Source organism: Rhinoraja longicauda, chromosome 35 (assembly GCF_053455715.1).
Source record: "Rhinoraja longicauda isolate Sanriku21f chromosome 35, sRhiLon1.1, whole genome shotgun sequence".
Classification (NCBI taxonomy): domain Eukaryota; kingdom Metazoa; phylum Chordata; class Chondrichthyes; order Rajiformes; family Arhynchobatidae; genus Rhinoraja; species Rhinoraja longicauda.
In genome coordinates, this window is record NC_135987.1 from 16,195,747 (window position 1) to 16,218,333 (window position 22,587).

At 40.6% G+C, this 22,587-nt stretch overlaps 1 protein-coding gene across 1 annotated transcript in view; it reads left to right on the top strand.

The window, feature by feature from the left end:
* csgalnact2 (chondroitin sulfate N-acetylgalactosaminyltransferase 2) overlaps positions 1-22,587 on the top strand; it is a 50,933-nt gene that overhangs the window by 10,160 nt on the left and 18,186 nt on the right. The window contains exon 2 of the mRNA XM_078428319.1: positions 13,387-14,819. Coding sequence (XP_078284445.1) covers positions 14,141-14,819 — 679 coding nt within the window. The 5' untranslated portion in view covers positions 13,387-14,140. The remainder of the gene's footprint in view (positions 1-13,386; positions 14,820-22,587) is intronic.

Consider the following 22,587-nt stretch of genomic DNA (forward strand, 5'->3'; position numbering starts at 1 on the left):
GCGGAGATTGACAGATTCTTGATTAGTAAGGGTGTCAGGGGTTATGGGGCAAAGGCAGGAGAATGGGATTGAGAGGGAAAGATAGATCAGCCATGGCGGAGTAGACTTGATGGGCCGAATGGCCTAAATCTGCTCCTAGAATTTATGAATATTGTCCATCTGCCCCACTCACAGCAGTCAACATAAATTGGGAATAAACGCATATACCAAGGCTGGCTGCAAAGCTGATGGACATCTTTAGGCAGGAGCAGTGCCATCCTTTCTGTTCAGTGCTTGGAGCTCCTTCTTAGTTGAGATTCTCTGCAAATCTTTGGATCTTAGTCAATTCATAGTCGTGAGGTTTGGAAAGTTTTATGTTCCACCTGGGCACCAGTCCCCTGCAGAAATAATGAGTGAATCTGATGTCAGTTTGGCACACGAAACCGGCCATGAATGTGTTCATTCATTACCCTGGCACTGTGTGGTTTAGAAGCTTGTCCAAGCCACTTTGTCCTATTCTGTTGCCAGGACCCAAAAGACTAGTCAGGAACATTCAGCATACAGAAATAGAAGGGAGAAGGATATTTTGTTAATCCCAATTCTACACATAGATTTCCATCTTTAAAAAGACTATTTAATTGATCCCTATAAATAGTTATAATCCTACATACTAAACAATGAAGTGTGGGTAGACACAAAATGCTGGAGTAACTCAATGGGACAGGCAGCATCTCTGGAGAAGTCTGATCAGTCTGAAGAAGGGTCTCGACCCAAATGTGGAGCTTACTACCAAGAAGAGTTGTTATGGGGAATAATGGAAATATATTTAAGGGGAAGTTGTGTCTCTTCCCAATCCCCTCTTCCCTCCTGCTTAAAACCCACCCTTGTCACCAATCTTTTGGTGGCCAGTTTCAATTTCTCATAATGTGGATTTAAAAAATATATTTATGTAAATAAGTGCCACATAAATCCAGGTGATTGTTGTTCAGCCTATTTCAAAGATCTATGTGAAGCTGTAGTTTGACCAAATTGGGACAAGAATATTTGCAGTTAATTTGCTTACAAACATAACGACCAAATGTATATTTTTTTCTATCCTGCAAACAGATCTGTGATAATTAAGCAAGAAATTGGAAAGAAGGCAGGGGGATTTGGAACCTGAGATATGAATAGTGTCAGGTCCTCTTAAGCAGAGTTTTGTTTTGTCAGGAGTCCAGATGCCAAGAAAGCAGTCTTCCTCATTTCCTTTTATGCCCCTCCTCCTACTAACTTCTCCTCCTTCATATTCACTAGAAAATAAACCTTCAGCAGTTTTATAGACATTGCTGCAAGTTCCAGCCCAGCACAACACTTACAGCAAATAAATAAAGCACCGATGGTCTGTGCTGCAGAGAGTTACAGATGGTTCAAGTAATGACAAACACATGTGCTGCTTTACTTTGAGCAAGGCATTTGTAGTTAGACACTGAAGTGTCTTCCCTTCCAGATGGTATCAGACACGCTTGGAGAGCAAGTGGACTGATATGGGTAAGTTGTTGCTCACAAAAGTAGACAGAGCATGCAAGCAGGAAGGACTGTTTGGACAGAGTTCGTATTTTTATGTTTGAAAAAGTCTGGAAAAGCTACCTCTATGGTCTCCGGCCCTCCCTAAACAATACGTTTGCTGTTATTGCCACAAATTACTCCGCTAACCTTAGATTTAAAATTGCAGCACTTTCTTGTAAGCTTAATTATGTCCTCGGGGCACGGATGTAGAGAAGGTAGAAGCCAGATGTAAAGATTAAAGGATCGAGGCACTTAAAAAGGTGGGTTTTAGCAACAATTAAAAGCCAAAAAAATTGGGATAGTGTAAATGACTTGTGTTGAGAAAATAATAAAACCCGTTTCAGAAAATGAACTTGCTACAATAAGATTTTTTTCATATTACGTAAATCTATTATTGTTATTTATTTGCAAGACTCAAATATACATTTAACAGGAAGAGTGTGAATAGAAGTCAATCCTGCTTTCTCTTGGATAAGTAAAATTCTGATATTTCTAGGTTACACCTTATTAACATCTCACAAATATAATACTGATGGTGCTGTAGATTTAAATTTGTTGTGATTCTGGTCTATTCCTGGCGAAAGTGAATTGTGAGATGCTGTTGCCAGGATGAAGATCGCTATTGTGGCTTCTTGTCTCCCTCCTGCAGGGAACGTAAATAACCGAGGTCTCATTTGAGTTATATTTGAGGCATTGAAGTGAATGAGCTTAGTGGCACTTCACATATGAAATATATGCTGTCTATTATGTTAGTCTTGTGTATTAATCATTGCTTCAGTATACAATTTATTCGCCCACCTGAAAACCTGCTCAAACCTCGGGTTTATTGTGTGATTTTAAATTTATAACTTTAAGTAAACTCATCTTTTATTACCTTCAACTGCAAGATATCTGCCAATAAGAGGAGATGGGAAATACTTGAGTTAGATGAGAATGAGTCTGAAGTGCGTTTGTGTTTTGATTTCAGGCCATTTCCACCCACTTTGCTTTTTTGTCCCGAGGCGTTTTCTTGTGTGTGGTTCCTTTGATTTTATTTTTGAACTGAATTCACTGTTCTTGGTGTTGTTATTTAACAATGTTTGAGTTCTGTAGCCTTTTATCTGGGATGTTCTAATTCTGAATTCATTTACATTCCAGTTTTAATTGGTCTGTTTTTGATAGCACACTCTTCATTTGCCTGGGTCATAAATTCTGCAATTCCCTCCCTAAATCCCTCAGCCTTTGACATGTCTGTTACCATTTTGATGCTGTTTGAACTAAACTTTGATTGAAAGTTTAATCTGTTATCCTAATAATTCTGTATGAAAGAACTGCAGATGCTGGTTTACACTGACGATCGACACAAAATGCTGGAGTGACTCAGCGGGTCACGCAGAATCTCTGGAGAAAAGGAATAGGTGACGTTTCGGGTCGAGACCCTTCATCAGACTAATTGACGAAGGGTCTCGACCCGAAACGTAACCTATTCCTTTTCTCCATAGATGCTGCCTGACCCGCTGAGTTACTCCAGCATTTTGTATCTATCCTCATAGTTTATTGTTTATGGCAGTGGCAGTTTTATTTGATGGTGTTCCTGTGGGATGCACTGTGACATTTTACTACAATAAAAATAAGTTGCCATGTTTAGTTTGTGGTTTCTGTTGTTCAAAAATGTGCTTTGAATTCTGATAGAGCACAAATATCTTTATTTCCAGTGCAGCAGCAATTCCATTCTAAGATTTATATTAACTTGGACTCCACCCAAAGGAAGTGTATGTCAGCTACCGAACAATATACTTGTTTTCTTTAATTAAAAAAAAACCTTATGCACTGTTGCATTTTACAAGCTGCCCTCTTAGATATTCCCTATGCTATTTGATACTATTAGTTAATGTATTGTTTACCTTAGTTGTAAAGAGGTCATTTAGGACTCAAAAGATACCCTTTTGGGTGTACTTTTAAATGTTAACTTATAATCATAGAACATTGCATCAAAATGGAGGTCATTTGGATCTTAGGAGCATTGTAGTACTAATTATACCATATAAAGCACAAAATCTCTGAAATATTCAGCAGGTTAGCCAGCATCTATGGAGTGAGATACAGTTAATATTTCAGATGGAAACATTGGAAACGATCAAGTGTTAAGCTGCAAAGAAGGAAAAGGGTGCAATGAACAAAAAGGGAAGTTGGTGAGAAGGCGGTGACCACAAGAAACGGAATGACCCAAAAGACGATGCTACCAGTTGAAAACGATGATGAAAATATGTCAGGGGTGTTTAGAAAAAGAGTTTAAAAACCCCCCCAGAAATTGCTGTAAATCTGAAATAAAAAAGAGAATATGCAAGTCAGCAATCTGTGGAAAGATTGGGTGATTGCTTTGCAGAGCACCTGGATTCAGTCCACAGGAGTGACCCTGATCTTCAGGTTTCCTGCCACTTTCATTCATTGTCCCACTTACACTCGGACCTTTCTGCAGTATTACATCGAGGCCAAATACACTCTTAAGGAACAACAGCTCTTCTTCTGTCTGGATACCTTGCAGGACTTAGTGATGAATTGGCCAACTGTGGACAACTCTTTCCTTATGTTTGTATCAGAGCTGGCCATTTCTACTTGCTGTCATTTTGCCACATTTTTATCTTATAATCTATGCTGCTGATCACATCCTACAGTTTAAGAAGCTAAATGTGGTCTTAACTGCCATATAAGGTCAAGAGGCTCACCCTATTAGAGATGTTCCTTTGGTTCCAACTCTAAACCTCCTCCACCTTCTCTGAGACCTAAAACGTCCCTTTTTTCCCTCTCTCACTTCGGAGAAAAGTCCCGGACCTGAAACGTAACTGCTTCTCTTTCCTTTCTGTAGATGCTGCCCGACCTGCTGAGTATTTCTAGCATTTGGGTTTTGTAAAACAGAGGGAAGGGAATAAAACTGAATGTAGGGAATATGAGATACTGAGCTGGAATGACTTTGTGCAATCTCTCCCTACATCAAATGTTTAGTCCAGTCTTCTGATGAAGGTGGCTGTGCAAACAAAGGTGTTATTAATCATGTTGCAAATCCGTAGCTTAGTTTAGTTTAATAACCATGGCATGGATGAGTTATGTTTGGTTTGCTGTCTTGGATTTTGGAGTAAGCACGTTGAAACCAAATGTGTTTGTAAGAACTTCTTGGAATAGTTAGCCTTTCTTGAATAATGGAAACTTTGAACAACAGACAAGAATTCGGAACAACAGACAAGAATAATGGAAACTTTGAGAGACAAGAATTCGGTGACGAGGAGCAGGAAGTTAGGATGATGAAATTTTGAACAGTGTTACTAAGTGCAAATATTTCTTATAAAGATTCCAGTTTTTTAAATGTTATATGTTCCATCCATATGTTCACATTCTTACCAAGCATTTAAAAACATTTCAGGACATTGCTTTTTTTATATAACTGTATTCCCTGCAAAAATTGGCGTAGTTCAATTGTAATTCATCCACTTGCAATCTAATCCCAGTGATTGATAGACTTTTCTCCTGACATATTTCAAGATCCTCTGTAAAATTCTACCTGCACCCTGTAAACATGTCATAATTTCCATAAAATAGTGTCTGCAATTTGGAGGATTATATTGCATGATACAGAAAATGTTTTGTCTTCTTATCCCAGATCCTCTCCTAACTCTCCAATTCCACCTACCTCATTTTAGGAACTCTAGGTTCTAACCCTATGAGATTTATCTTCTTGAGTACATTCAGATACTCGGCAAAATGGAGGAGGCAAGCATATTAATGCTTTCCCTGCCTTAATGTCTTATCCACATGGAAAGCTCCCTTACTGAAAGGAAATGTTTCTCCCACTCTTTCCCCTTGCCCGGAATGAGACTAATTGGATAAATTTTCCAAAGAGCCAGAAGAAGCATGTGGTGTGTCCCTTTTATGTTATATCATTTTAAATGTTATGTAAAGTAAACCTGTTGATTGGGGTGGATGGAGTTGTCCCTGAGTTTAACATTGGCTTCAGGAAAAAAATGGATGGAATTTGGCTGGGACGAGTTAAAGGAAGAATATAAATAGCTACATGCAGGACATGGTTAAAACTATATGTAGGAAAAAAATTGCAGATGCTGGTTTAAACCGATGGTGGACACAAAATGCTGGAGTAACTCAGCGGGTCAGGCAGCATCTCGGTAGAGAAGGAATGGGTGACGTTTTGGGTCGAGGCCCTTCTTCAGACTAGTTAAAATTATAGTCTGGTTTCTAGGCATTTTAGAAACTAGATTCTGCTTTTTCATGTCTCTATTTAAAGGAGAAATTAAAAAGGATCTTGGCATCACTTCAATTTAGATTCCCTGGTAACAAAACCTTTGAGCTAATGGTGGTACAGTTATATTAATGCTGGGAGCTATTTCCTCAGTCCTGGTCTCAACATTGAACAGCATTGAACGGGTCTAGAATGTCCAAGGGACTTTTTAAGTGGTCACACACTGTCTGTACTTTCAATGGTTCGTATTTAATGCTGCCGGACAAATGAAATAAACAGATGTAAATACAATTACTGCTGTGGACTTAAGGAACATTTTCTATTGTTCTTTAAGATATTTCTCCGGTACTGGGTCCTCAGATAGCAGTTCTTCAGATCATTTTATTATATAGTGAGAGTCAGTGGAGCTGAGTAGTCCACTGTAGTAGACATCAATGGCACAGGTATGACCCAGTGCAGACCTCCCAAACCTTCCGAATTTGGCGGAACGTTTTGGCTTTCTTATTTCATTTCCGCCATTCCGATTTCGCCTCACATTTTTCCGCAAAACACATGACTCACTGCTCACCCTGCCCCTTGTCCCGCCCCGCCGCTCAGAGTGAGGCCCGTTGATGCTGAGAGGGGATGGGGTGGGTGAATGGGGGAGGGGTAGGGGTTGAGGTTAGGGGGAGACGGGCAGGGGAAGGGGAGGGGGGAGTGGGGGTCAGGGGCCAGTGGAGTGGGGTTGGGGGGCGGAGGAAGGGAGGGGGAGGTGAGGGTGGGGGAGGAGGGGGGGTGGGGGGAGTGGAGTTGGGGGAAAGGGGGATAGAGTCGGGGAGGATGGGTGGGGGGCAGAGTAGTGGGGGGGGTTGGAGTGGGGGGGACATGGACCATTGTGATTTGCTGTTGAAGACCAATGGAGCAAGTATGTCTTCAATGAAATTAGGTATGTGCAGTTTTAAATGAAACTCTTTCTTCATAACTTAGTCATACATTTTATAACCATTGTTATTTTATTCAATACCAATAGAATTGGGATGTGTAAGGAAAAAGCAAAATAGAAAAAACAAAACAAAACAATTTTTTCTTTGTGTTGTAAAAAGTATTTCTGTTCAATAACCTTTCTACAAATAGCAAAATATACTCATGATAGCCCTGACATTTGTACATGTAGTCCAAGAACTACAGTCTGTTGGTAATAATAGTCGGTTTTCACACATGAATGTAGCGTAATGCGCATTTGGCACGCACACTTTTTTTTGCTGAAAAGTTGCATTAAGTGCCATATTATGAATTTTGATGTAAAATTCTGAATTTCGGACATCAAAATTATGAATTTGTAAAATCAAATGTTGGGAGGTCTGCCAGTGTACTTATCTGCTGGTTGTCAGGTCACTTAAAACATAATTACATCAAGCTTTTTTTGAATTGCAACGTGGAACTTGATAGTTATAGTCTGGCTTCTGCTGAGAAGTTCAACTGGTTGGCTAAGCTTGCTGGTGGAGCTTGAGAAAAGAAAATGATCAAAATATATTTTTTAATCATAAATGTTGGAGGCCTTGAATTAAATGGAAAATATGTGGTAAATGCATAGGCCAGGCTGTGGAGAAAGTACCCATGGTGGTATACATGGGAACTGGATCTATATCTGTCACAGTGCAACAAGATTCTCCACTTCCCCATGGGCAGACCTCAGTCAGTTTGAATTGGCAACATTTCCGGCTCACTGATTATCAGCACAGGGACACTTCAAAGCTGTGTGCTCAGTTCCCTATTTTACTCTCCCTACACCCATGACTATGTAGCCAGACATCGTTCCAATGCCATTTTTAAATTCGCCAGTGATTCCACCGTTTTTGGATGAATAGCAGGTAATGATGAGTCAGGGAACATGAGGAAGATTAATAATCTGATTGAATGGTGCTAGAACAACGATCTTGCTCTGAACGTTTGCAAGACCAAGGAGCTGATTATTGACTACAGGAAGGGAGAGCCGAGGGTCCACAAACCTTTCTTTATCGGCAGGATAGAAGCGGTGAGAGTCAACAGTTTCAGGATCCTGGGTAGACACATCTCTGGTGATCCGTTATGGGCCCAGCACGTTGATGTAACCACAAACAAAGCTCATCAACACCTGTACTTTCTCATAAATCTGAGGAGATTTGGCAGGTCACTGTGTACTGTATTGAACTTTGACAGGTGTACCGTGGAGAGCATGTTGACTGTTTGCATTGTGGCCTGGTTCGGTAACTCGAACGTCAAGAATGAAGTGGGCTGTAGAAAGTGGTGGACTTTGCCTTGGCAATCACGGTATTGACTTCCCCACTACCTAGAGGATCTACAGGAAGCATTGCCTCAAGAAGGCAGCTAATATCACCAAAGCCCTGTAACACTCTGGCCATGCTCTCATCTGCTGCTTCCATTGGGAAAAGGGTACAGAAGGGTGAGAACTGTTACCTCCAGGTTCAAGAATATCGTCTTCCCTTTAAATATTGGGTTCTTAAACTTGCAAAAGCCTGACCACAACCCTACCTCGACTCTGAACCACAATTATAATGTGGTTACCTGGTATAACTGATAATTTAATGTATTATTGCTTATTGTATAATTATCTGTTGTGTGATTGTGTTAATGTGTCTGTCAAGCTCCTGCAATTAAAGATTTCACTGTTTCATCCCTGTGCACATAACATTTAAATACTCGTGACTTGACTTTTGATGATCTACCTGAATAGCTCACCAAGCAAATGTTTTCACTGTATCTCAAAGTATATGGCAATAATAAACCAATACCAAAAATATGATCAGCCATGATCACATTGAATGGTGGTGCTGGCTCGAAGGGCCGAATGGCCTACTCCTGCACCTATTGTCTATTGATAAAAAGAACAACGAGAAATGATAAGAGAACAGTTTACCAGAAGTTTATAAATATATATTCACTCCAGTAGGTTTTGAAGTATCTGGATGGAAGATAAGTTTCTCTCCTAATTTGCATTAGCATTGCAGTGGAAATGGAAGATACTGCAGACAGGTTGGAATAGAACTGAGATTGAGAATTAAAGTGGCATGCTGATCAGTGCGAGTGCTACACAAAGTGATCACCCAATCTAGATTTAGTTTCTCCAATGTAGAGGAGACCAGATTGTGAACACCAACTGCAGTAGACTATATTGGAAGAAGTGAAAGTGAAGCACTGCAGCATCTGGATTGATTGTTTGGGCTTTAGATGGTGGGAAGGGAAGAGGAAATGGATATGGTTGTATCCCCTCTGGTTGAGTGATAAGGTGCTGTGGACTGGAAAGTTGTGGATATGGTGGAAGAGCAGTGACTGGGGGCAGAGTTTTAAGATAGAGTAGATTGGTATTGTAGAGGGAGGTTATGCATGTGCCTCTGCATAACATCTCATGAAACAGTTAGAACTGTATTGTGAAACGATGGAAGGTTTGAATAAACCTCATACTTTTGAAAAAAGTCAGTCTTTAGATTTGCCTCTTGTTCTCATTTATTTCATTTTTTGTGCATTCTTTAGGTCAGGAAACATCTTTAATTATTTAATCCTACTGAATGTTATTTTTGCTAATTGGCAAATATAGTTTATTGAAAATGTAATTGGAGGTACCTTGTTTTGGTCACATATAAAACAATAACGAGTTGCAGATTTTCTCATTAAAATTGATGAAGCAGAATGTTACTGCAAGAAGCTACCCGAAAAAGAAGTGGACATTGTGCAAAGTGGTATTTACAGAACTATTTGAAAGAAACAAGATCAGTGAACCAGATGAGCACCAACAACACTCTCTGCACAGTGCAGTCCCTGTACTTCTCCAGTTCTGGCCAAGAGCTCATTGTGATTTTAATTCCTTCCTCAATGACAACCGTTGCCTTAAGTCTCTAAATTCTGCAGTCTCCACTCCCTCTCTTCAACCCAATTCTCCTATAAACTTCTGAAAGCCTACCTACCTTCGAGTTAAATGTTATTGAATAACGCTTCTACAAAATACCTTATCATGAATATAAGTTGAAATGACAGAGAATGCAGGTCTATCATGATCTGCACTGATCTTGGGTTCACTTAGGGCCTTCAACACCATTCTCCTGACTACTCCCCATAACCCCTGACACTCGTATTAATCAAGAATCTATCTCTGTCATAAAAATTACATTGATTTGATCTCCACAGTCTTTTGTGGCAATGAATTCCACAAATTCACCGGACTCTGACTAAATAAATTCCACTTGATCTCCTTCCTAAAGGAACATCCTTTTATTCTGAGTCTATAACCTCTGGTCCTAGACTCTCCCACTCCACATCCACACTATCCAAGCCTTTCACTATTAGATCTATTAGGATCTCTTAAGTGTAGGGTCACATGGAATCACTCGAAGCAGGGTGGCCTGTAGAGTTACCTATGGGACCTTGGTAAGAACTTGCCCATTTTGGGCCAGAGTTTCCATATGGAAAGTTGCATTTTAATGGGGGGTTTTTAATCTATGGTGATTTATTTCTAGTAGCCGTTTCAATTTTCACCTTCAACATATATAATAGAGCACCATAAAAATAATGGAACCTGTGAGAACCTTGGATTCAAATCCCCAGATGACTGAGAGAGATGTTTTGCGTCCACAACCAAATTTCCAAGGAGATCAGATAAACTTCACTTAAACTAAAAAAAAATCTAATGAATGACTCCCTAAAAGTAAATACAAAATCTATAAGGGAAAGATTTTGGAGTTGGGTGGGGATCCAAAGCTTATGTTGTAGAGAAGCTACAGTTGAAGATTTATATGCCACTTTGGGCACTTCAATGTAGGAAAGATGTTATAGGCACAGGATGTATGTTCTGAGGATTCATTGAAGTTCAGTGAGGAATGGTGGTTGAAAGAAGGTTTTGGAAGATTGGAGCATGGCATTTTACACAAGATTATGTGGGCTTTAATCTATATACTAAAACTCTCGTTTGTTATCTTGTTTGTGACTGAACTTAAGCCAAAACGGTACACGATAGCGCGACAATTTTAGGCCCACCTTACTCACCATTGTCACTTTAGTGATAATGCAAGTAGTTTTATTGAAATCGGTGTTATATTTTTTAAGTTAGTCACATTTTAAAGTTTAAAAGGAGGGGAGGAGGGAAGGAGGGAGTGGGGGACAAGGGAGAGGGGAGGGGGGGTTGAGGAGAGAGGGGAGGGGAGGGTGCTGCTCCAATGCAGGAGAGGTTTGGGCCCAACGGGTCCACTTTGTCTAGTTATATTTAAATTTCTCATGGTTTTTCTGAAAAGAATTAAAGTCATAAGATTTTAGGGTGTGGAGGTAATATTGTGCTCCAACTGAAAAAAATGGGAAAATTGAAGAAGGAAGTAGGTTTGTGAGAATGAATAGAATATTAAATGTTTTCCTGTATAGTTATTGAGGGGACAAAAATGTGTTGCCTCCTTATGAAACCAGTATTTGAAGATAGATGATTTCAAAGGCAGGCAAGAGTGGAGTAATCATTTCATGTGAAAACACAGTACAGGGACGATGGGCTGAATGGTGGTACTTTCAGTGACTTGTTTATAAAAGCAGTAAATCTCTTCCAGATTTGTATATTTACAGAAGTTTACCCTTGTGATTTAAAGGCAATTTACATCACTTCTGTATGGCAATAGAAGAATAATCTATTTTCATTACATGCTTCCTTTTGCAAAATAGTGCTTCGTTTGACACTAAGTGAGTCAATTACAAATCTGCTTTTGTGTTAGGGCAAAAAAAGGACATTGACAGGAAGGGAAACACCAACAGACAAGTTTGTGTCAGAGTTGAAATAAATAGATTGTTATCACTTGCCTTTTGCAATTACAAGACAAAACTCCTATCGTGATGATAAATAACCACATACTTGGGGGATTTTCATAATCAACTGCCTAGTTTCAAAATTGAGGTGATGGATGTGAGTGGTGTTTTTTTTTTGTATGTCACGATAAATCTGTTTTTGGATGAGAATGCATTTAATTAACTCTGGGACACAAGATAATTATTTTGTATTCCTACAGCCATATTTCTCCCATCACCCGAGGTCCTACTGATGTTTGAGCCTGCATCTCTTTAACTAGTGGTACCGAAACCTTTTGGGCTATCTACATACATATGTATAATGAACTGAGAGAAAATTCCTTTGGAGGACTCCACAACAACAGGGTTTAATGTTGAGAGTAGTGATGGGCTATTTAAGCCTATCACTAATCTTGGCATCATGTTTGGCACAGACCTTGTGAGCCTAAGGACCTGTTCTTGTGCTGTACTGTAATATGTTCTGGGTTCAGCAGCATTGATGCTGACTAGTACATTTTCTCCTTCTTGTTTCTGGAAGTTGATGACTAACTCGTTCATCTTGCTGACATTGAGGGAAAGATTGTTGGCTTGACACCATGTAACTGAGTTCTCTATCTCTTTCCTGTATTCCATCTCATCATTGTTCAAGATCTGTCCTACTGTGTTTCTGTCAACTTGGGTTGGGGCAGAAATCGGCTGAACAGTCGTGAATGTGTAGGGAGTATAGTAAGTGGCATCCTGGTGGGGCGCCAGTATTGGGAATTATCGTTGTTCCTTACTAATTTCAGATCTTCAGATGACTTTTGTAGGAAGATGAAAGTTTCTCCCCAGGAGTCAGGGATCAGTATCCAGGATGAGTTCTTGAGTTCTCAGATATTTGTAGGTTTGAAAATATCTGATACGAGAAGAAACTTGTTTTCTTGGAAATAAGCTTGAATGAGAAAATCGTACTTGCCTATCCAAATAAAATTGTGTCAGATGTTTCCTTTATTACAGGATTAAAGTTGAAACCTCTTCTGAGAATACACTTCTGCTTTGAATTCTGGCATCTAAACTTGTTCGAAACTCTGGCATCTTGTACGAAACTGGAGTCCATGAGGGGATCCAACGCAATTTACCATTGTGTTACATTTCTGTCTAGTTAGAACTGTCCCTAAAGTAATTAGAGTCAAAGAGTCATATTGCGTGGAAACAGGCCCAGCGGCCCAACTTGCCCACTCCGACCAACACTAATTGTTGTGTAAAAATGTCTTGTAAATTTAATTTTCTACTTATGTTTTGAGTTTTATTGATACTCTTTCTGTTATATATGGTGAAAATGTTTCATTCCAACAATGATTATTGTCTCCTGAAACTGATAATGTCTTCCAGAAGTTACAACAAGATGCTCAAATTCCTTTAGATCCTGTCCTTCCTTATCTCGTACCTCTCCAACATACTACGAAGATCTTTACAATCCACCATTTCTGATCTGTTGTGCATCCCTGATTTTGATTGCTGCACCATTAGTCGTCACGTATTCCCACTCCTGTATCTGCTCCTTCTGCAGGCCATATGTTCTGAGTGTTCTAGATGGTTTGCTGTCAAAGTTTGATTTCTCTGCCATGAAGCACTTTGAGGGATTGCATGCATTAAGGGTGTTGTATAAAAATGCAATGACTTTTTTACAACTATTTTATATTGTACTCATCCTTATATTCTACAAATTGAATTGTTTGTTATCTAAGTGTTATGAGTTGTATAGCTGGTTAAAGTATGTATGTTGTTTTCTGTACTTAAGAAAAAAATGTCTTCATTTAGACTTTAGCCTAATTTTATTTTTTATTTTCTGCCCTTTTCAGGAGACAGATTCCGAAGTCACTAATTCAAATAGAGCTAGTAACTAAATCTGGGTAAAGGCAGCAAGTGACACTCTACTGCGATGCCAGGAATAATTAATGGCAAAATCAAGGTTGTTTAACAAACACGGTAAAGTTCCTTTTCTTTTGGACATGATGGAATCTGGTGACCTTTATTTTCATTCGGTGTTCGCTGCTTTTCAAAACCCTGGTTTGCTCTGACCTGTTTAATTAGCAGCATTAAAGTACTCAGTAGCCTGTTCTTGATCAGCAGTCATCCTTTGAGGTTTGCCTTGCCTGCATGAAACCTTTGGGCACCCAATTCACTGGAAATTGCTGCCTTCAACTTCAAGCAAATAGGCTGTAGGCTAAAGCCAATAAAACAGCACTGGCGTCACTCCATAAAAAGCCTTTGGCTTCTAAAAGGGGCCTCACTGTGAATGGGCTGGAGCTGCATTTCACAGTAAAGATAAACTTCAACCAGGGACCAGTTGTCTGTACTGGAGCACTGTTGAAACATCTCAATTCTCGCTGGGTCAAAGCTCTTCCGGTACGGCCCAACTGCTGAAGACAAACCCTAAATCTCCATTGGACCCGCTTAGTTTGTTTTTGCTAACTTGGAAGAAACCAAATTCTAAGCACAATTGGAACCACTGGTGAGAATCTGACATTTTATGCCTTTAATCTCTACATGGCTACTTTGAAAATAGCTGGATTGGAATAAACTTTGGAAGAGTGCACCATAATTCCTGAAGTAATGCCTCGCCGAAGCCTACTGATCAAAGTTTGGACAAGGCGTCTGCTTCTCGGCCTCACTCTGTTTTTCAGTCTCATCTCCCTACTGTACTTGTTGGAATGCACCCCTCGGCCAGACAATGACCCCCTGCTCCTCGGCATTCCAGGCAAACAGTATGGTAAAGAGTACTATCAAGCTCTCCTCCAGGAGCAGGAAGAGCACTACTTAACTCGTGCCGCAAGCCTCAAGCGGCAGATCAGCCAGCTGAAGCAGGAGCTGCAGGAAATGAGCGAGAAGCTGAAAAATGTCCAAGAGAAAAAGGGGCCATCTCAAACCTTGGGTGGAGCACCGAGCAGCAAGGAGAACTTGCCCAATGATCTGCTGGAGTTCCTGCACTCTCAGATTGATAAAGCTGAGGTTAGCATGGGCGCCCGGGTGCCTAGTGAGTATGCCGTGGTGCCTTTTGAAAGCTTTACTTTGAATAAAGTTTATCAGCTAGAGATGGGCCTGACGCGGCACCCTGAGGAGAAAGTGGTGAGGAAAGATCGAAGGGATGACTTTGCTGAAGCCATTGAGGCTGGCTTGGAGGTGCTGAATAGCCCAGAGGAAGAGGATGCTAATGCCGAGGACAATGATGACGATGAAGAAGATGATAATCAAATGCAGAAGCATACCTACACTGAGAATGACTTTGTGGAAGGTACAGTATTAAAATTTCTATGCAAACTACATATTAGCTACACATTACACAAATAAAGCTTAATTTGATCTTAACTGCCCAGTAACCCTGTAACTATCATATTATGTAATCCTAACAGGAAAATCCCCTTTGTTGCAACCCACTCTCACCTTCTCTGATACTTGAACTAACTTGTGTAGCTCTTTCCTAGATATGATATAAGTCCTGGACCTGAAACATTAACTGTTTCCCTATCCACTGATGCTGCCTAACCTGTAGTGTTTTCCAACATTTTCAATTTTTGTTTCAGATTTCCAGAGTATGCGGTTTTATTTAGATTTTCAGTACATATTTTAACATGCAGTTGAGAAATAGAAAGAAGATCTTGCATTTCAGAAGTGACATTCGTGACAGTGGATTCCAACTCCGTACCCCCCCCCCCCCCCCAAAACACACTTTACAACTAATTAAGTACTTTTGAAAATGGTCACTGTTCATGGTCACATGAAGGGAAAGCTGCTACCAATTTGGACTCAATAATCGATATGAGATAAAGATCAAATGTAGACACAAGATGCTGGAGTAACTCAGTGGGACAGGCAGCATCTCTGAAGAGAAGGAATGGGTGACTCAATACCGTTCTTCAGACTAGTCTTTTCTAAAATAGGTTTTGAAACCACAATTTCGTGTGTGTTTCTGTGCTTGCAGAGCAAGGTAGTCTTGCAAAAAAATGTAAAATGCATTCACTGGATATCACTTTCCCTGCTCCTTAAATAAGGGAATTGTCATATAATTACGCTGTTCAAGTGCAGTATTGGAGGGAATGTTATGGACTTCATGAAGTAAAACTGAGCTGGCAGAGTCGAATTTGTTTGAATGTTAGCTTGCAACATCCATATTTATTGCATGTTTTGGGCCTTGCTTCTCAACTCATTCGAACATGTTTGGAATGTGTAAAATAATTCTCACCCTCAACCTTTAACGTTCTTTTTAAATACACTAATTCCCTGTGTCCATACTCGGTGGAATTTCATCCAAAATGTTGGGGTTGAAGACATATTTAAATAAAGTTGCTGCACCCTGATTGTACGCCCTGAAATACTCCAAAAATATGTGTTAGTGACTGACCATTACAACATCTAAACTTTCTCAAGATCCTACCAAGTGTTGGACTTCACTTGCTGTTTAGGTTTTGCTGACTATTTATTCATGCTGTATTTCTCCTTGGGTAATAACCTCTGCCTGCTTGCCTTCAATCCTGTATCGTCATGGCATCCAGAGACACTTGAAAACTGAAATAGTACCTTAGCATTTCCTCATTTCGACCTTTCTCAAGTCTGCGACTCTCTCTTACTAATATTACCCGTCCAGGTTTTGCATTGGTAATATTACATGCCATTATATCATGATTCCATTTTAACCAATAATTTTATATCTCCACTGTTGTTTGTCTGTATATGCAAGCATTTTAATTTGGGTTCTGTGGTTTTCTTCTGTGTTCATTCATGGGACATGGGCATTATCAGCTAGATCAGCATTTATTACCCATTTTCTTAAATTATGTAGCTTGCCATGATTTAGCTAAATTGCCAAGATTGGGGCAGATTTCCCTCAACGATATTAGTGGACAACATTGAAGTGGCTTCATGGACACTGCTACTGATATTAATTTGTTTATTTCAGAGTTAGATAATTGGAGTGTCAATTTGCTGGCTGCTGTGGTAATGAACAACCTTGGTTTTCTGATCAGTATTCTATACCCCAGGATACCAATCCAGAAACGTACCTCCAGGTTTCTGTAGCCCTCTCTTTGCCTTCCGCTGTCTTGATTATTTTTGCTGTTACCGTTCATCTTTTAACCTTTCTATACCTTTACCTTTCAAGCAGCCTCCAGTATTCTTATTCCAGTCTCCTTCCCAAACACCTAACCCCTCACCTGTACCCAAGCCATCTATTATCTTAGATTGCTGCTTTCCTGTCATGACCCCACCCCATCCCACTATCTCCCTCTCCTATGGCTTTTGTTACCATTCCTTGTAGATTCTGGTCATGGCTGTTTTCAAGTAAAGTTTCAAAGTATTTGGCTTCTGGCTTTGAATCTTTTCCCCCTGCAGTACGTAGTGGTCAAATTTCTGTTTTACCTAACCTTGCTATATTGGCTAACACATACTGTTGGTGTTTAATTAGTTTGATCCATAGTCATTGTTGCCTTGTAGGCAAATTCGAGCCCTTTTTCTGCATCGTAAAATCCCTTGAGCAGCTTAATTTTGATTTACTGGTGGGGATGGAGGAAGGTTGATCTGAGAAACTTTATCCATAGTTCTCAAGCATCTTAATTAGCCATTTTAAAATTGGACATCCGGCTGCAGTTTCTAATGTCCGGATACTTAGCCAGAGCTGCATTTATATCTCTTAATTGCCTGTTTTCTGACCACTGAAACTTTCAGAACCCAGTGTTTGAATGAATGTGAAAGAACAAATATGCATTGATTTGGTGCATGTCCTAAAGCGTTTTGTAATGAGTAAAGTATTTTACGTTCAAATCCAGTCACTGTTGCAGTCTGGGTTTATGCGATACTTAATCTGTGCACAGCTGGATTGCACAAAAGTGGCACGATAATGATCACATCTGTTTTAGTGATGTTGATTGAGGGATAAATATTAGCTATAGCATCAAAGTATATGTTTCTCTTGCGCGCTTTATGTTTCACTGAGAACTAAGCATTAAGGGCATAAAGCAAAACTCCATGCCTGCCCTTTAAAATCTCACTGCTCCCTGATTGCCTTAGCTAAAAGATTATTTCCTAATCTAGTGCACGGTAGTTAATGTACAACCATTCATTCAAATGTGTAGTTAAAGATCCCATTTGCTCAGTATTGACTTAATTGACATCATGTTGTAAAAAGAAAAATAACTCATTAACAAGCACTATTTGTGCTTCTGATTTACTTCTACCTTTTTCTATCTGGGAGCAGGGCTAGCAGTCACAATTGCTTGGTGCCTTTTGACATAGTTTTGCCTTTGGTTAATAGCACTCTAATCATGTATAGTCTTTCCACCGAAGATAGACACGAAATGCTGGAGTAACTCAGCGTGACAGGTAGCATCTCTGGATAGAAGGAATGGGTGATGTTTCGGGTCGAGATCCTTCTGACTGGTTAGCATGCAACAAAAAGCTTTTCACTGTACTTCAATACAAGTGACAATAAACTAAACCAAACTGATTTTACCTTTCAGTCCAAAACTGTAGCTTTGAGTTTTAATCATCCATCTGAGGCTGCAGTTCCATTTTCAGAGGCACCATCCCTTTGCTTAATCTGTTAATTATCAGTTAAACAAATGTTGAGTTCCTTACTGAGAGGGCATTAACTGCCTGGAGCAATTGTTGATTTTAAGGTGTAAGAGCCAGGAAAAGAGGATGGTGAACGTATGGAACAAATTGCCGAAGAAAAGAAAATAAATAAGCTAACTCCTAGTTTACAGAGTAAACTGTCAGGGAGATGAAGTGATAAGTGATTATTTCATCAATGTCATCCAGAAAGACTTATATTTATCCCTTTGTGCCATTATTTATTACCGTGGCTCTTATTCAAATGTTTGATCTGAATGATAATCGCTGGTTGACCATTTATTTAAGAGTGTACGCAGCAATATGTTGACAGACCAAGAGAGAATTAATTGGGCAGTAAGTTTCGTATTTATTATCCTCTAATCTTCAAATAGTAATAATAATAATAATAATAATTCATTTATTTTATATAGCGCCTTATCGGGTGCTCAAAGCGCTTTACAAAAACAATCAACATAAAAACAAACAGACAAACTATCCTAACGGAAAAGCGGCGAATAAACAACGCCAGCGTCCTCTCACGTCAGGGTCCGGCAGTAGACAACAAAAAGCACAGGACACACAGATACAATTTTTACACAAACAGCCATCACAGTGATTGCTCTAGGCACACCCTCACTGTGATGGAAGGCAAAGTCTTATCTCCTCCTCATTCTTCTCCCGTGGTGCCACGAGGTGATCGAGGCTCCCAACTTTTTGAAGCCCCCACCGGGCGATGGAAAATCCCAGGGCCGAGCCGAGCAGGCCGATGAAAGTCCTGAGCCTCCACCGGGCGATGGAAAGTGCTGCGGCCGAGCCACGCAGGGTGATGAAGGGCCTGCGAGCGGGTCGATCGTACCTCGCACTTCGGGGCGGTCGAAGCTGCAACGGCTGGAGCTCCCAAAAGCCGGTCGCCAGCCAGGGACCTGCGAACTCCCGATGTTGCGGTCTGCAGGGCCCATGGCCGAAGCCTCCGAGATGGTAAGTCCAGGCCCTGCGACCGGAGTCTCCACGATGTTAGGCCGTAGCGCGAACGGAGATACGACACGGTAAAGGTCGCATCTCCGTTGAGGAAGAGATTAGAAAAAAAGGTTTCCCCCAACCCCCCCACCACCCCCCCACATACACAGAGTTAAAAATAGAACAAAACGTACATTAAACGATGACAATAGACAAAAAACAAAAAAAAGACAGAGAGACTGCCGGTGAGTCGCAGCTGCAGAACACAGCCACGCCCCCAAATAGTAGGCTGCTAATAGAACACTTAAAGGTTATTTAACAAGGCTTACAGAACGTGAGAAATCTCTCCTTTTTTGCAGGCAGGTCAATAGTGATCAGCTTAAGTCTCATCCCTTTCAATTTTTACAGTTTCCAATTGGATTCAGTGCAAAAATATATCTTCCTGGAAATCATTAAAGGGGCAATTCGACAAAAATTATGTTGTGCGAGATGTCGGAATCCCTTTTTCTCTTTTTCTATTTATATTCTTGCGTTGTGCAGCACCCTACCACTATTGAGTAGGTTTATACATTTTGTCAGTTATAAGTTTTTATATTTTGTCATTTTAAACCTTGTGCAAAGAGAAGAATTTCAGACAAGGCAATTGTAATTGCAAACGAGTATCTCAGTGTCAGTCCAGCATTAATTTGTTGTCCTATTTGCTCCTGTGCTGGGAATCTTTTTTCCAATCCAGCAAGCAGACCAGTATACCATATTTCCTTTGAGACCTTGGGGTGGCACAGCAGTAGACTGCTGCCTTACAGCGCAAGAAACCCGGATTCGATCCTGACTAAGGGGGCGTCTATACGGAGTGTGTACATTCTCCCCGTAACTGCATGGGTTTTCTCTGGGTGCTCCAGTTTCCTCCTACATTCCAAAGACGTACAGGTTTGTAGGTTAATTGGCTATGGTAAAAGATTGTAAATTGTTCCAAGTGTGTTATTAGTGCTATGTATGGGGATTGTTGGGCGGTGCGGACTTGTAGGCCAAGGGCCCTGTTTCAGTGCTGTATCTCTAAACTAAACTAAATCAGCAAAGAGGCATTTTCCTCATTGTTGAACATAAATCTACTCCGAGGTCACTCCTAAGTTTGCCAGTTCCCAATGCTGGCTGTGTTTCACAAAGCGGAGGGCTTGATTGCAATCATGTATAGTTATCTTTGACTTGATAGCATGCAACAAAAGCTTTTCACGGTACCTCGTTACACATGACAATAAACTAAACTGAAACTAGTTTGATTATTTGGAGATTTCTTTTGGCAGTGAACCAGTTGTTGATTACAATGTTTGGACCATTATATTATCAAAACAAAGGTCAAGAACTTCCACTGAATATGGCGAAGGAACTGCTAACATTTATATTGGGGAACCTGAGTATTTTCCTCGGCATTAATTAAAGTATCAGGGAAATTTCAGAATGAAGTAAGGAACTTGCTCACAAAGAGTGACTGATAAAGACACAGTGTTGGAGTAACTCGGCAAGTCAAGCAGCATCTCTGGAGGACGTGGATAGGGACCTTTCTTCAAAGATTACTTCTAGTAAATGAAGCATTGCACACTAACATTCCTAGATCGTTTAGGCATGGGCTGATAAGTGGCAAGTAACATTCAAGTTACAAATGCGCTAAGCAATAAATGTCTCCAATTACACTTAACATTCAAAAGTATAACGATTGATGAAATGCTGCCATCAACGTCCTAGAGTCACTGTTGACCCGAACTCCAAATGGACCGTGCACATAAACAATCTGGCTAAAAGTGCAGGTTAAAGTCTGTGAAAGTGATTAATCTCCTTGCACCCTAAACCCTTTCCAATGTATATAGTACATACATTGGGTGTATGATGGGGATTGAGCGTGTTACTGGGACTGCAGAACTTGGAGAAGCTGGTGAGCCGATATTTATAAACCTGCTCAATAGCGGTCGGGCGCTGCACAACACAAGATGTCAAATGAGCTGCAGTGTGCTTTCTTGTATAGAAGCTGAGGATACCAGGGCACATTATTCTGCTTCCCTCCCCAGTCTGGCTCTCTTTACACCTCTCTACCTCTGTCCTTCTGCTCATCTGCACTCTCCTTCAGTAGCCCGCCCTATCGGTGCTCACCTGCTCTTGCATGCTTCCTTCCCACCCCAACCACCTCCCTGCTATTACTCCACTCGCACCGTCTCCAGACAGATGATTAGCTGCTCTTCCTCGGAGCTTGCGTTGGGCCCCAGTGGGCGAGGCAGCAGGCACTGACGCTGTGGTCAGAGTGGGATGGGGTCGAGGGGAATCCTACCTCTGCTTTCTCAGAATCCTCAGCATTGCAAAGGGAACATTCATTTTGAGACTCCCTGGCACACTTTGTCATCACCACAAACCTCTTCCCTTTTCTTTGCACTTCCCTGTGCAACCAGAGAAGACGCAACGCGTTCTCTTTTTCTTGATCCTTCTTGATGAAGCAGTAATTCACTTGCACGTTCCTATTTCGCATATCACAGTGTTGTATATTGTAACCTCCGCCGTATTGGGGAAAAAAGCGCAGATTGGATGATTGCTGTCTGGAGCACCTTTGTTCACGCTGCAGGGCAAAACCAAGGTTTTAGTTGCCTGTGACATCAATCCACTATCCCACTTCCACTGAAACATATCTTGCTGTGGCATCCTGCACAGCTTCGGCGAGGCCTAATACAAGCCAGTGGAAGAACACTTCATCTTGCATCAGGGCACATGGCAGTCATTGCAACTTGCTGTCAAATTCTACAATGTCAGGTAACTTGATTTTTCCCTTTGTATTGGAACTGACTATTCTGCTGTGAGGCTTGAAAAAACTGCAGCTGCAGGAATTCTGAAGTGAAAACGGAAAATACCCTCACAATGTCTCTCTTTCTCACAATCTCTCATTCACTATCTCTCCCTCTCTCACTCTTAAGTGCACACAGAGAACTAAACTTGTTTACCAAGGACAATGTTTTGCAGGCTGTTGGTTCACAGTGGGCGAGCACTTAAAGAGATGTACAGAGCGAACTGCCAGCCAAGGGGATAGGCATATGTTTACACAGGGGATTCGGAGCAAATTCTACGATCCAGGTCTCATGGGTACTAGACAAGTGAATTTCAACCTGTAGTGTAATAAATTTTCCACTTGTTGAGTGTAAAGGAGCAGGAAACTAAGCCCCAGCAAGTTACTGCTTTGAAATTTCTGAAAAGTCCAAGCACTCTGGCCACATACATGATCTCACACTAATGAATGAGCCAGCTGCTGAACCATTAGGATCTTCAAAGAGTCGGATACCAAATTATTGGTAGACCATATTTTGGAAAGTATACATCATATCATTGTAACCATTTGTGGTGCGGTCACGATCCAGTGTATCCGTTTGTTGTTGCAATTTCCCAATGTCAATGCATCATTTATTGTCATGGATACATTTGTCAGCATACAGTTTGTCAAACACGTTTATACAGTGCAAGTGTATCAA